The sequence below is a fragment of the Watersipora subatra genome, chromosome 10 (assembly GCF_963576615.1).
Source record: "Watersipora subatra chromosome 10, tzWatSuba1.1, whole genome shotgun sequence".
Lineage (NCBI taxonomy): Eukaryota > Metazoa > Bryozoa > Gymnolaemata > Cheilostomatida > Watersiporidae > Watersipora > Watersipora subatra.
The window spans coordinates 25,971,703-25,987,384 of NC_088717.1; the positions used below are offsets into that span (position 1 = coordinate 25,971,703).

The window sequence follows — 15,682 nt, forward strand, 5'->3', positions numbered from 1 at the left end:
TTGATGACATTATAGCCAATTCATATTTAGATTTTTGTGATTACACAGAAAATTAAAGTAGCAGCACGGACTCTGATGGTGGTGAAAGTAATAGTTTTTTTAAAGGAACATTGTAGACTCTACAATGTATAGGATCATTTTTGCTTCATAGCGATGGTAGCTTCACATAGCTTTAGCAATGCACAAAGTAGAGATACTTTGAATTTTTGGCATAGCACTATCTGTTAATATGTTAGCAAAATAAAATATATAACAAAAGTGTTCTAGATAAAGTTTCAAGTTGAAACAATTGTATACATATCATGAAGCAAAATCGGCAATTTTCGGTAAAATGGCTGGCAGTAGACCGATGGCTAAATTTGTATATGTACGGCAGTGAAAGGGTTAAAAAATATCTCAAGTGAACATCAAGCATTGCTGATTTCGTATTCTGTACTTTTTAACGCTCATCTTTCCCTTTCTAACTCCAGTAGCTGAGCATCAAATACAGCTTTCACTTTCTAGAAATGTTAAACTTCATTTCCAACATAAGGAATGCGCTATTTATTCAGCGCAGGGATCAGCTTGATGCATTTCCAAATGTTTCCTGGTTGACATTAAACCATCTATGTCTCCTGTCTAACCTCCTTAGATTAAGTGACTTCATTAGGTGGAAGATTTGTAACACTTTCTCCTGTCTTCTCTATCATTTAGTCTGAATGATTTGGATGATATGGTGGCAGCTAGTAATAAGGACTTGCCAAAGCTTGATGATATTCTACAACGACAACTCTCTCCTAAATCGTCTAGTTCAGATGCTACCATCTCTGGATCAACTCATGGGACAGCTTCCCACGCCAATGCCCCTCCGCTAGTTGACTTACAAGGTAAAATGGTTTTGTTTCACCAAAGTCACCATTGTTTACACGTCTTGCTGTGATTGATTATTTTTTGAGGTGTTAACTCAGAAATCTGCTATGATAAGATGGCTTAAAATTTACTCCAACCACCATATGCATTTGCATGTGAATGGCTAATCCTTCAATTGGAACCACATTATCATGAGTTGCAGCATGAGCGTCAGCGTACTCAGAGTAAAAAAAGCTCCCTTGTGTTTACGTTGCTTTGAAAGGTCTTCTAGACACCACCATGACACAAAACAAACTAAATGTAAAAAGTTTGAATAAAAAGTAGCTATAAAAATGCAACATTTTGTTTCTGTTGCATTTTGATTGCATGTCATTTTGTTAACACTGAAGCCTGGACCTGAGAAATTTCGAAGAGTTGTTTTCCCACTGATCTCATGTCCTAATAAACTCAGCTGTGTAGTTTCGATTTGTTTCTCTTGCACTTCTGGTTTAAGTGAGATTAAAAATTTTTAGTTGCTTTCTACTCAATACGCTTTGAGCTTAATTCCGGAGTTTCAACTCGGCTAGCGTATTAGTTTTTGAGATATCGGCGCGATACCGATGACACTTTTGACCGACGGAGAAATGAAATATGGCTGCTGATCAGTTTTTAATGAGACACTGGAGCAAAAATTATTTTTTACGAATATTCAAAAATTGAAAAAGCTAGAAAATTTGTTTTTTTCAGCAACAAGAGCTTCCCACTAAGCTATTTGTCTTTATTCATAACAAATATGCACTCTATCAGACTCAGTGTACTGCAACCATTATGTTTCTTCTGTTATCTCTTAACATCACTTCTTTGACAGAACGTCAAAAAACTAATTGCTTTATTTGAATTCTACAAGCTTGGAGCTTCAATATGATATTCACATTAAACAGAAATTCTGGTATTTGGAGTGTTATCACAGTCGATGGAAAGTTGTTAATACTCTCTAGGAAGAGGGGACCAGCTTGTATATGCAAGACTAGGCTTGAAAGTGTTAACTTTTGGGTTTATCAGTATGAGAGTAGACAATTGTTGACTTATTGTTTCTACGAATTAGTTATTGGTTTAAACTAGCTGGATGTTAGTACCTCTATTGTAGATAGCTCTATGGTAAGGTTATTACTATCCCAGTCTTCTTGAAATTCATTGGATGACTTTATTGCATGTCTATGTCAGCCTGATTGGATGCTCTTTATGCATTATTCTACACTACACCAACCTTTCATTGTTATCATTTCAATTAATATCCAACACTCACACCTGGGGTAGCATATCTCAGGCTGTTACTATAAACAACACAATGTTGTCGATAAAAGTTCTGCAGCAACTGGTTTGTTGTGTTTAAACTAATCCATATGCAAGAGATATGGTTACCGTAGCAACTGGTTTGTTATGTTTCAATCAGCCCATATGAAAGAGATATAGTTACCGTAGCAACTGGTTTGTTATGTTTCTATCAGCCCATATGAAAGAGATATAGTTACCGTAGCAACTGGTTTGTTATGCTTCAACCAGCCCATATGAAAGAGATATGTTTACCGTAGCAACTGGTTTGTTATGTTTCAACCAGCCCATATGAAAGATAAAGTTACCTTAGCAACTAGTTTATTGTTTCAACCAGCCCATATGAAAGAGAGCATAGTCAGGTCATCACTACTAATGGGCTGCTACATGAAACATTTGACTCAGAGTAAATGCTCTCATTGGATGAACAAGCCACACCCTCCTCATCATCACAAGCCACTACTATCACCCACTACACCCATGGTTGATATTACTGCTGCTTTTGACAATGAACATCGCATGTGAGTCAGTTTCTACTCTTGTTGTTGTGTTATATACAGTACATCCAAGTTTAGTCAAGTTGAAGTATCAGTGAGTAGTATCAACTGGATAGAAATTATCTTTTGTATCGTTCCATGATTTGAGTCATTAACATCATAAGTTTATAGTCATTGATTGTAGGAATGTTTAGTTATATGAGGGAGTCTAAGGAAAGTCATTCTCAAGTTTTACTTTCAGCCATCTTGTTTTGGTTACAATGTTATAAATTATTCAACTTTACTGTGTGCAGCAAGCTCCATTATATACTGTGAATCTAAGAGGTATTTTCACAAGCTTTACATGTATAGGAATAAAAATGGATTTGCCATGTAAGTTCCATTGGTAAAGGTAGTTTTTGATCTCATTTGCTGAGACATAACTGTTCCTCTTCTTCAGACACAGCAACTCTTATGAGCCGAGTGACTGGGCACCTCGATTTTCTAGTCTAACAGAAGGGTTTCATCCTGGCTTATTCACTATGAAGAAAGTACGGTCATATTTAAATGTTATTAAAACAGTTCTAGCCTCACTACCAACGAATATTTTATATTATATTAGTATATTATAAAATATTAAGATCACTTAGCTGTTATTCAGTCAACACATACATGTTTCAAGCTGATATAGATTTGCTCTCATCAGGTGATAACTTGAGAAAGCTTTTTGAAGTTATCACCTCATAGGAGCAGATCTATATCAGCTTGAACAAATTTGTACTGACAGCTAAATTCTCTTTACATTTTATATTATACTATATTTCAATCTACACATAATGTATTGAGTGCTCTTTTTATTATTTGTGACAAAACCAGTGTTTCTAACAACAATAATATATATTATATTTTATATTATTGCCAAAATACCACCTCTGGCACTAATGTTTTTATTGCTGATATTTTTATGGCTGCTTTTCTACATTATTTTAGAAAGTGTCAATTGCGAAGGGTCTCGACACTGGCTCAGAGCCATCTAGCACCGCTGCCTCAGGATACAATGCTGATGGTGTTATGAACACTACTGCTATCTGCAAACTTAAGGGTTCTTTAGATGTACTAGTTTCTCCTCTCACTATAGAGGGCATACAAAGGTAAGGATAACGTTCATGTGAATGTTACATTTGTTAATCTTAATTCCATTGACTGAACACTTGTAGTCTGTACACTGAGTACTTGTAGTCAGATATATGACTGAGTACTTGTAGTCAGGTATATGGCTGAGTATTGGTAGTCAGATATATGACTGAGTACTTGTAGTCTGATATATGACCGAGTACTTGTAGTCTGATATATGACTGAGTATTTGTAGTCAGGCATATGACTGAGTATTGGTAGTCAGATATATGACTGAGTACTTGTAGTTAGATACATGACTGAGTACTTGTAGTCTGATATATGACTGAGTACTTGTAGTCTGATATATGACTGAGTACTTGTAGACGGATATATGACTGAGTAACTGTAGTTAGATATGTGACTGAGTACTTGTAGTCAGGCAAATGACTGAGTATTGGTAGTCTGATATATGACTGAGTACTTATAGACGGATATATGACTGAGTACTTGTAGTCTGGTATATGACTGAGTACTTGTAGTCTGGTATATGACTGAGTACTTGTAGTCTGGTATATGACTGAGTACTTGTAGTCAGGCATACACCTACTGAGTATTGGTAGTCTGATATATGACTGAGTACTTGTAGACGGATATATGATTGAGTACTTGTAGAAGGATATATGACTGAGTAACTGTAGTTAGATATATGACTGAGTACTTGTAGTCAGGCAAATGACTGAGTATTGGTAGTCTGATATATGACTGAGTACTTGGAGACGAATATATGACTGAGTACTTGTAGTCTGGTATATTTCTGAGTACTTGCACTCTGGTATATGACTGAGTACTTGTAGTCTGGTATATGACTGAGTACTTGCAGTCTGATATATGACTGAGTACTTGTAGTCTGGTATGTGACTGAGTACTTGTAGTCTGGTATATGACTGAGTACTTTTAGTCTGGTATATGACTGAGTACTTGTAGTCTGATATATGACTGAGTACTTGGAGTCTGGTATATAACTGAGAACTTGGAGTCTGGTATATGACTGAGTACTTGTGGTCTGATATATGACTGAGTACTTGTACTCTGGTATATGACTGAGAACTTGTAGTCTGATATATGACTGAGTAGTTGTAGTTAGATATATGACTGAGAACTTGTAGTTTGATATATGAATGAACCCCTGGATGATATCCACTCCGTGATATTTTGCTTTTTCAAGCATGTATTAGTTAATATACTAGTTATTTTATTACATGTAGCTGTTAGCTCCAACTCCTTTTAGCTAATCAATGAATATTTGTAACTTTTGTTTTCCTTTCCAACATTTAAGACAGATTACTCTTACAGGTATATTGAGGCTCTCACACCCATTTTATCCAACCTTCACCCGTCATATCTTGTCGACTTACTGCATGATCATGTGTCATCTGACGTTCAAGACCAAAATAAAATAAAGAAGCAACAAGCTAAGCAGGTTGATGCTGTTGAACTTGTTTCATACCATGATTTCTCTCCAAATTATTATAGAAATTTAACAGTTGGTGTTGTATATCCGTAATAATTGCAAGTGTTTGTCGCTGTAGACACTCATTTTCTAAAGTTTTTTATAATCATCTTTTTCATTTGGTAGAAAGCGCAGGCGACTGACCATATGCACAGTGATGCGGCAGCTATGGCTAAGATTGGAGTGAAAATATCTCCCGATAAGTTATCTCAGCTTGAGTCGAGAGACTGGAGACTGCAAGTCAAGTTTCAGATGTCCAAGGTACTCGCTCTTTTCCTTTTTGTAACCAATACTTCATTAGCTATTTGGCTCTTGTGTTGTAAAACAATGTTAATCTTGTTTTGTGATTCTGGTTGGCGCCAGCGTACTGGCGGCTTTGTAAGAGAGTTTTAACCATTCAAGTGCATTTTACACTGATGAATTGAACAAGAATTTAGAGGACAAATAGTTACCGTCTTGTTAGTAGTTACAAGTAGTTACTGTCTTGGCTCGTTCATATCCCTGCTTGAATAAAAGCAATTATTTTTGGTTTGCTTTGCTGATTTCCTGGAAACAACTATTAGCCATTTATACCTCGATACTCCAAAACCATTTCGCTATATTGCTTGAAAATTTGTTAGCTCTTAAGTAATATAAAATTGCACTGATATAGTCAAGTCTATTAGCTGGAAGGCAGTTTAAATGGCTCCGGCATACTCAAGTCTGTTAGCTTGGAGGGAGTTTGTTATGACAACAGTATACACTCAACTTTGAGATTCGTCTGCTCTCCGGTACTTAAAACAGTCGCAGCATCAAACTGTTGAGATTTCTCGCGACTAGATATAAACGTGCAATCATTTCTAGTTTCCACGCTTGAGCTTCTGATGTCTTGTAGGTGAATGTGTGCATCCTGCAGTCATCCATATCTGAAGACATAAGTAGTCTCATCTCCAAGGACAATATGAAAGATCTGACATGTGTGTCAGTGCTGGCAGCGTGTTTTGATAATCTTTCAGCCACCTTGCTGCTTCATAACAAGTCTACGATAGACTCTGAACAACAGCTGGCTCGACAGTTCGTATACGACAATCAGTTATTTGTAGGAGTAGAGTTCAATTAGGCTAGAAATGTGTATGTACAGCGTACATACAGTATATACATGGATATACAGTATATACATTGTACTTACAGTATATACATGTACATACAGTATGTACATGTATATACTGTCGGTGCATTGTACATACAGTTTATACATGTATATACTGTATGTACATTGTACATAGCTTTTGTTTGATCTTGCGTTTCCACTCGCGGTCATAGGCCGCATCACTAGAGACCTCCCTGATATCAGCTGTTGACAATCCTATTGATGCTTACAGGCAAAGTAGTCCAGTGGCACTTGAAGAGGATGATGAAGAGCCAACAGAACAAAACACTGAAGAGCTCATTGGTAACCTCGTTGTATCAAGAGTGCATTTTCAATTCAGACGACTACAAGATGGTGATATACCGAAGAACACTAAAGTCACAGCCATTCCTGAGCACAAGTATGCATCTCTTTGTTAAGTGTGGTTACTAATCCAGTTTGTTTTGATGAGCCTATGATGAAGCAGTTGTGTTTTGTGCTATCTCCGCTTCCTTTAGTAAGTATGGAGAAGACAATTACTGTATTTAGAGTAGGTTAGCCTTAAGGTTCCGCTAGACTCACCAACGAATTGCATCACTGGTGAGTAGGGTAGATGTTTGCTGCGGCTACACACATGCGGATGCTACTAAACAATGAGTCGTGTTAAAAATTAGATTGACTGATGAGAATTTGCCTTTGTCATGTAAAGGCTACGACATTTTACTGGATATTTTGCTACCCTTATGAAGATATCATAACGGTTACATCATAATATTTGTGTTGTAACATGAATGATCAACAGCCTATGCTAGCAGTAGTGTTTGTAGCAGCTATTTAGTGATGTTTGTGGTCTTCTGATAAACTATTACTGTATATATAACTACATATAGGTAATATAGAAAATTAATTTCTTATGTTTTAACAAACTGTTATTTAGTTTTTTCATTGCTGCAGTTCAGCTGCTGTCAATCTTAGGATGAAACCGAATGGTTAAGAGTCTAGTCATTCCCTAATCTTCCACTCTTGTCCAGTTGTACTTGTCAATTTTATCTCCTTTATGAAAGTTGATGTTGGTTATCTGTGAAAAGCTCTGGTGTGATGTGTCTTTCTAATAGCACCAGTAGTTTACACATTTATGATTTTCTCTCAGGTCTCGAGTGTTCTATGTCCTTCCCGCCAGCACTGGTAACTCATTCATCATGTTCGAGTTTGGACTCGAGCAAATAACGTTAAATCTTGCGAGGCGGATCGGTTTTGCTGCTGAAAAAAAAGAGTCAAGGGAGGAATGGAGGCCGCAGCCAGCAGTTATAAATCTCCAAAAGTCTGTTCCCTCTGGCCAAGGAGGGCAAAGTGTAAAAACGGAAATTTCTGCGAATGTTCATGCAGGTGAGGCTAGGAGCCAGGATACATCCAGAGGCAACAACAAGAGAACAGTCTCAAGTGTGTCTAAGTTATTACGTTTCGCTGAAGTAGATATATAACACACAACTGTTGAAGGTTGCTATCGTAATTGCTATTAACATAGTTGACCAGGAGACTATTTGATAAACACCAGTTGGTATTTTGCGGTGTCTAATATTGAGCGTTGTGGTTTGTTAGTGGGAAGAGTTCATTTTTCAACTAATTTTCAACATTTTCAATCTTTACCATAATAGGAGCTGAGTCCACCTGTTTGTTTGAAGCTACACTCAAGAGTATTAGGAAAAAAGGTATCACCACACGGGAGTTGAACCTAGATATTCAGATTCCCAACCAAGTGTGCTACCATATGCACCACTTAATCACATTAATAATAATTATACACATAATTATTACACATGACGATCTTTCACGGTGACCGGGACTGCCAACATACCAGTAACTATAAATTTGCAGTTTAGTACTTTGAACTGCTGTTAAGGCTAGGTTTTGGCTAATCTACGTTATTGTGTTCTTATTTCTATCATCTGGAAAGGCGATTTCTGCTATGATATACACGTTGTCTTAATATACTTGTAGAATGTATACTTATAATGGCTAGAACTAGGACTAATCGTTGACTACGAATATTACGCAACATAGGTCTGGTTCACATTAATTGCCATAACTATGTGATAGGTGTAGGGTAGAAATGGAATGTTTGATGAAGACAAACATTGTCGCGAGTAGTGAATATGGTCTACCTGAGAATGGCGACTAATGTACAAATCGAGCTACAAAGGAAAGCTAAAATATGGTCATGGATATACATTTAAGAATGCTCTCATCACTGCTGGTCTTCAGTCAACGAGGATTTTTTAGACTGTTATGAGAACTAGACTCCTCTCTTAACAGGAATAATGTTATAGCATATCTGTAGGACGCCTCTTGATTTTTGTGTAAACGCTAATCGATAAAACATTTCTGATTCAAGCTTTGTTATTCCATCACAGAGTAGAGTAGAGAGCAGAGAATAGAGAGCAGTTTTAGTTGTACTGCTTGGGTTCATTTTCAACTTGTTCATAATCATTTCTAAATGGCACAGAAGGCTGCCCCTCACATTGTTGTCAAAATGCTTTATTTGTTTGTCTTCAGGAACAGCAGGAGAGCTCAAAGGAGATGCAACCAGTGCAGTTCTGGACTTGGAACTTGTTTGGTTTAGATTTGCTGCTCCTTCGCATAAGCATTCTCAGGTGGAATACACAAGGTTTGTAGATTCTAGTCTCTTTCAATATTGTAATCATGGTGAAGATGTAGTTGCATAACTTGTGGTGTGTATTGCAGTGGTAGTTACCATTTATGGTAATTGTCATATATGGTAGTTCTCATATATGGTAGTTACCATATATGGTAGTCATCATATCTGGTAACTAGCACATATGGTAGTTACCATATATGGTACATATATGGTAACTACCATATTTGCTATTTACCATATATGGTAACTAGCATCTTTGGTAGTTACCATAGCAACTAAAGAAGGAAAATCTGCAAATGGTTTAGACAAATGAAAATATGAAAAAGTTCCTTCTGTATTTGTAAAATCTTTGGTCCACTCTTTCAGCCTTCCTGTTCACTTTTGTACTAGGCTTGACTGGAACCTGCTGAGTACTGCCAGTCCAGCTATCGATGCCTGGCTAAACCCCAGCAACAGGCTGGCAAACGTGGTCAGCCAGCTGCTCACAGGATACAAAAGAAGAGTCACTGCCGTTATGGCCTGCGTTATGACTGATGCCCTCGACACACCTGGAATGCACTTCGTCTTCAAGGTCAGTTCCAGTAATAAAAATCACTATTTAAGGAAAGTATGTCATAGCCGTTCATACTTGTTTAGTATTTGATGGAGAGCAATGGTTTTGTAGAACAAGCACAATTTGAATACAAGTTTATCAAAGGTGCTTCAGGAGGACCCATCTTGTCAGTTAGCCACTGTTTTACGTAGATATATTCGAACAGTAGGGGTGGAGAAGATAGAGTTCGCTCTGGCTAGCCCAGCTATTCCAGAAATAGTTACATTGCAAAAAGGTAAGGTTATGTTCACACCAATCATCTGCAGTTATTTTGCAATATGGATATGTGTCACATATATCTTGAAGAGATATATGATCTATATATCTATTATATAAAATAGGCGCAGCTTTATAACTTCTGTCAAACTTTCTAACCCTGTCATTTGATATCATTCACTAAGTGTGCATAAAGTGAAAATTTTGTTTTTTTCAACACAAAAAATTTTTATACAACAATTTTGAAGGACTTGTAGACAGAACATATAGAAAAGCATAACAGTTTTGCTTATTTTAATATTATCCAACCTCCTTTTGGTTGTTGTAATTGTTGAGAGTCTACCAACCTTTAAATGACTCCTTTACATCGAGTACACCGATGATTCATTGATCGATTTGGTTATTCAACGCACTCGAGTTGAAGGATTACAATATATCACCGGACTACTCCTTGATGCGCTGAATCATTTCTATAATTCAAGACAACTTACATTCATCATTGGCCAGCTGTAGTCTTATTGCTCCTGAGATTTGTGTGATGATCTTCTAGCTAGTAACATTTCCCACTTTGATTCATATGTGTATTCTATAATTGACAAGCTCCTTTGTAACCCGCACTAACTGCTCCTTTTACTCCATATATAAGAATATATAAGAATATCATTTTTTTTCTTAATTTAATTATTGTTATCTTATATGTGAAGCTTTTAATGACTTTGTGCATCATTCCATATGTTGCTATGGTTACACGCAGTCACAGTAATTATATTTTGCAGGAATTTTGGCTCTTACAAGGCAATGGAAGAACCAGCTGTACATGCCAGGTATTGCTGAGACACAAGCTAGGAGACGGAGAGGAGCTTTTACCGTACACTTTGACATACCAAAAGGTAAGCTATCAGCTTCTGTTTAAACTAAGGTAAAGGTTTCCAGTAATAACAGTTGATAAGATAGACAGCCTGATAATAGAATACACAATATAACATCCCTGTAATGATTGCAGCATGATCTTCTTGTTCTTACCTGTTAGTTAAAAGGAGTTGTCTCCTCAGCTTTTGCAGCACTAAACTGGTTTCCCATCCTTTAAAAGCAAATTTAATTTCTGAGTTGTCAGCTTATGCAAGGAGACCATTATTCGCAAATGATTATAGCATAGACCTTTGAATGGCTTTAAAATATATTTTTACTAGAAATTCCCCTGTCATACAGCCCACTACCAAAGTGATATTGGAAAAAAGAAAGGGTACTGCTGGTTGAGAAATGCAATATTAGCATTCAAATGGCACCGCAGTGCAATAGGATAACTGCAATGGTAGCTGCAACGGTAGCTGTAATGTACTGGATGTTATTATGTACAACAAACAGCAATAATGAAAGGAAAAGATTATATGTTATATCTCTCTCCTGTCATATGATAAGTGCAATATTAGAAATAAAATGGCAAGCTGCTGTGTAATATACACAGTTCGAAAGTTGGTTGTGTTGAATGCAGAATGGTTTTGACAGCAATCTGTAACCAAAGTGAAGAAATGGGTCATGATCAAAGAAACCATGGTTAAGTCAGGTGTGTGAGATTTAGAGTTATCTACACTAGCAGAAGGAGAAAATTCTCAGTTATTTTGCAAAAAAAAATTTAATTCCAGCTCAATTACAGCAGATTTTATGGTCAATAAACTGAATGTATGTTTACCATTAGTGCGAAGGCATAGTTTTGAGAAAACTGATGTTAAAGTTTGAGAAATGAAAACCGATGCACAATTTTGTTTACATTTCAAAACGTCATAGCAACCAATATCAAGAAGTTGTGATATTTATCTAGATTTTTGTATTTATATGCAAAAAATTATGGTAATTTAAAAATCTAAACAGATTTTAATTGATCGTCATAGAAATAGCTGTATATATATAAAAAAGTGTAGGCCTATAACTTATTTTTGCAGATATTAAAATGGCTTGGCAGTACCGCGATATTGGGCACAGCCGTAGTATCACCAACAAAATCTTTAGAAAAATAATAACAGCAACATATTGCACACCATCGGTCACTATATACTTCGATCTTGTAAATTCGAATGATTATTCTTATAATTACATCTTATAATAATCTTTTAAAATTGAGTAATTATTCATATAATTAAATATTGTAACAATCTTATAAAAATTGTTAAAAAAATATCATGGTCATTTCCTTTACTTTCACTGCTTTGGACATCAGTTGGAATACCAAAGTACTCATTATAAGTGTTCAAAATGTCGGTTACCTACTTTAAATTCGGCAAAAAAGAAACGATTTCTTTTCAGTACTGCTACGTTAATTACAGAAACCTTCAGCAATTGGACAATGCTATAGACTGGTGAAGTGTGCACGTTTTTCTCGTGAAATGCGCACGACTTAATGGTTCTACTCTATGTCGCACAGCCTTATTGGCGTTTCATTGGCCGGTCTTAATTTTGATTAAAAAAGGCTTGTCATGTTTTTATTGCAATTTTAGGCCAAATTAATCCGTATATGTATGTATAATCTGATCAGATGAGTTAGTTTTAGGATATTGTCTAAAAATGATAAAGACTTGGTAACATATTTAAATAGGTTTATATGTGTTTTGTATCGTTATTATACTTAAATGACTCCATAGAACAATGGTTAAATTTGTTGATGAGATTTGGGCACAAGGGTTTGGGACGTCTCTCACCAATCCTCTGCACTCTTTGAAGCACAAACATTTTGATTGCCGATGTTGTGGCAATTTACTACAGGATTTCATATCTAGTTTCTCCCCTCTAGGCATATCACAGGCCATAAGCTCTGTTTGCTTAGCTAGTATCTTGATTCCTCCGCTCTGTGTGCAAAACATTCCAGAGCTTGTATCTAGACAACCTTGCCACAGATTAAGTTTCTCCGATGATTATTCAGCTCGGGGTCCTGTCTAATTCTCACCAACATTTTGTTGCATGGACATAGAAGGCCTTGTGTGTGAGAAATCATAGATATTACAGATATTGTATGTAGTGAGGATTTTCACCATATATATTTGCTCAACAGAATTCAGTGGTTATTACAAATATACATTATAGCTACTCAAATAGTTTACGCAAAGGGAAAAACGTCTCCTTATAAAAACTGAAAACTCCAAAATCAAATTCGTTCCTTGAAGGTTATGAAATTCGTCTACTGTTTGTAATAGATGTTATCTACTTCTATATATCTATATTTTTCATAACCTATGTTTGCCGCAAAAAGTGTTTTTATGCAAAACAAGAATGTGCTGGGCTCTCTGATCATCCTAAATATTCGGTAACAATGCATCTTGGGTTGGTACAACGCGCATACAACGCATGCGCAATGCGCATACAAGGCACTTGCAACGCACAAACATTGTGGATCCAACGCCGATACAAGTAAGTAATAACGCATGCGCCACAACGTGACACTGTTAACACATTAACATTATTAATAATAATAATAAGTGATAATAATAATAGTAGTAATAATATTATATTATTGTTCAATATTCTATTTATATTTATAGTCTGGTAATAAAACAGGTCTAAAACATTACACAAAGTTTTCTATTTGTTTTCTATTGACCGTTGTATGTGCGTTGTGATGCTAGTGTATGCGGGCTGTATGCGCAATGTTTGTGCATTGCTAGTGCCTTGTGTTTGCGTTGCGCATGCGTTGTATGCACGTTGTACAGACCTAAAATGCACCGTTACCAAAGATTCATTTATAGTAACATAAGTATAAAATCTATAAATGTAGGTAGACATGATTTGTTCAAGCGTTCAGAGGCCGGAGGTAAATGTTTCTACTAGTTCTGCGCTGGTTAAAATACTCATCTTATGTCTTTAATTTATATTGCTACATTGATTTTATAAAAGGAGCAGAAGAAAGTGGAAACAATATGGCAGATGACACAGACTTTGACAATGATTCCATCGGCAACATACTGGAAGAAAATTTTGGGCCTGGTGCCGAAAGACATGGTCTTATCCACAGGAAACCCTCTGCAGCCACGTTACCCAATGATATCAGGAGGTGTGTCTTCAATTCCCTTCACCATTTTACTCTCCTTTACCATCGGCTAGCAAGACCTCTGAGCAGACTTTATTAGCAATTGTGATCTGTCCGCTTCATACCACATTTTGTGCACCAATGGCTACGGTACTGTTAGCTATGCAGTACTAGCTAGTAGTATACAACTATCCTTCTATCCTTTCCTAGAATGCTATAAATAATGGTTTGTTATTGTATCTGCATTGTAGCCGAGCGGCCAGTTTTGCAAGCAACAGCAAGTATGGAACACCAGAGAGGAGGTTCTCTGCGAGTGCAGATGTAAACGGTGGCAATATTGATCGAAGGCTTGAGAGTGAGACGAGTTTTCATTCTACTAGAAACATCAGCGGTAGGTCATAAGTTAGGGTCAGCGGTAGGTCATAGGTTAGGGTCAGTGGTAGGTCATAGGTTAGGGTCAGCGGTATGTCTTAGGTTAGGGTCAGCGGTAGGTCATAAGTTAGGGTCAGCGGTATGTCATAGGTTAGGGTCAGCGGTAGGTCATAGGTTAGGGTCAGCGGTATGTCATAGGTTGTTGCTTGTTGTTAAGCGCTTGCGATTCATCAGTACTTTCAGGTGTTTATATTTTCATAGTTTTAGCTGTTCACTCGGATATATTATATATTGGAATCAGTGTTAAGTTTGTGAATTTTCGGTACTGTCATAGCTGAATCATTATCTGTTGCTATGCTGGCATAGATAAAGAATAGGTAGACTTATGAATGGAACTTTGTTGGTGTTTGTATGTTACTCTCGTTTATTGATCTTTAAGAGCTTTTTTCCTAATAATAAAAACAAGAAAGTAAAGAATTATAGACTTGTGCAAGACGCTAGTTTAATCATATCACCAGGCTCAAGCTATGATTGCTATTGCAAATGAATTTGCTGAGCGGTGGAGTCAGAGCGAAAACCTTTTGTCACGTAGACTTTCCATTGTATTTCTTTCTCCATGGTGTGACATTTATTGTTGTGAACTTTTTAATTGTTGTGCCATTTCAGGTTCACAGGCTAATGCAACTTTCACTGATTATCTTCGGTCATTGGATGAGGAACGCGACGAAGATAACCTGTATAGGTAAGTATGCGCCATCAGCCCCGCTACGTGTTCTTTTGTATTTGTGTGCTCCTACAATTTTCAAATTTCTTATAAAATTGTATCGGAGTGATAGTGTAAAAAAACTCATATTCCAGCCAGTTCGCGACTCGGTCGGCTGAAAATCTAGGCACTCGACTTATTGCAGGAACAAGTGGTCATAGCTTAATGCGAGATGGATTGGTATACTAATAATATTAAACGGAGTGTAAAACATGAGCGCAGTTCTTTTCCATAAAATATTATTCATGTTGTAGGAGCGACTACTGTAGTAGACATAGGTAGTATATAGTATGTGTTGTATATTTAGTATTTATCTGTTGTGAAAATAGTTATTCAATTAATTTTTGGTTAGACTGTGCTCTGATGCCAAAGTTAGCTGCCGATATAATTGGAAAGACTAGAACAGTCAACAGGCAAATTGAGTGCTAACAGGGAGTTGTGCAACCTCCTCGTCAAATGCTTTAAATGAAAACTGGTTGGAATATTAGTTAGTGAAAATGTTCCAGTAGCTTTAAAGCACTGCAATGGTGTATTACATAAAAAAAATTACAGAAGACCAATTAATCAGTACATTTTCTTTCTTTTTAACTATCATTGGAGGAAAGTGACAAACTTGTATGTTACTTTAGTTTTCTCAGCAAAAAAGAATGCTTGTTTGAATCAATCCTTCGCTTTTTTGTGACGTACTTTTATCATTG

General features: G+C 36.5%; 1 protein-coding gene across 1 annotated transcript in view; it reads left to right on the top strand.

Moving 5' to 3' along the window:
• Positions 1-15,682, top strand: part of LOC137406922 (bridge-like lipid transfer protein family member 1) — a 139,606-nt gene that overhangs the window by 47,945 nt on the left and 75,979 nt on the right. Inside the window, 16 exon segments of the mRNA XM_068093524.1 lie at positions 694-866; positions 2,498-2,681; positions 3,097-3,187; positions 3,627-3,787; positions 5,106-5,232; positions 5,389-5,523; positions 6,137-6,315; positions 6,624-6,791; positions 7,521-7,695; positions 8,938-9,035; positions 9,417-9,597; positions 9,691-9,853; positions 10,611-10,724; positions 13,717-13,873; positions 14,101-14,240; positions 14,888-14,963. Coding sequence (XP_067949625.1) covers positions 694-866; positions 2,498-2,681; positions 3,097-3,187; positions 3,627-3,787; positions 5,106-5,232; positions 5,389-5,523; positions 6,137-6,315; positions 6,624-6,791; positions 7,521-7,695; positions 8,938-9,035; positions 9,417-9,597; positions 9,691-9,853; positions 10,611-10,724; positions 13,717-13,873; positions 14,101-14,240; positions 14,888-14,963 — 2,322 coding nt within the window.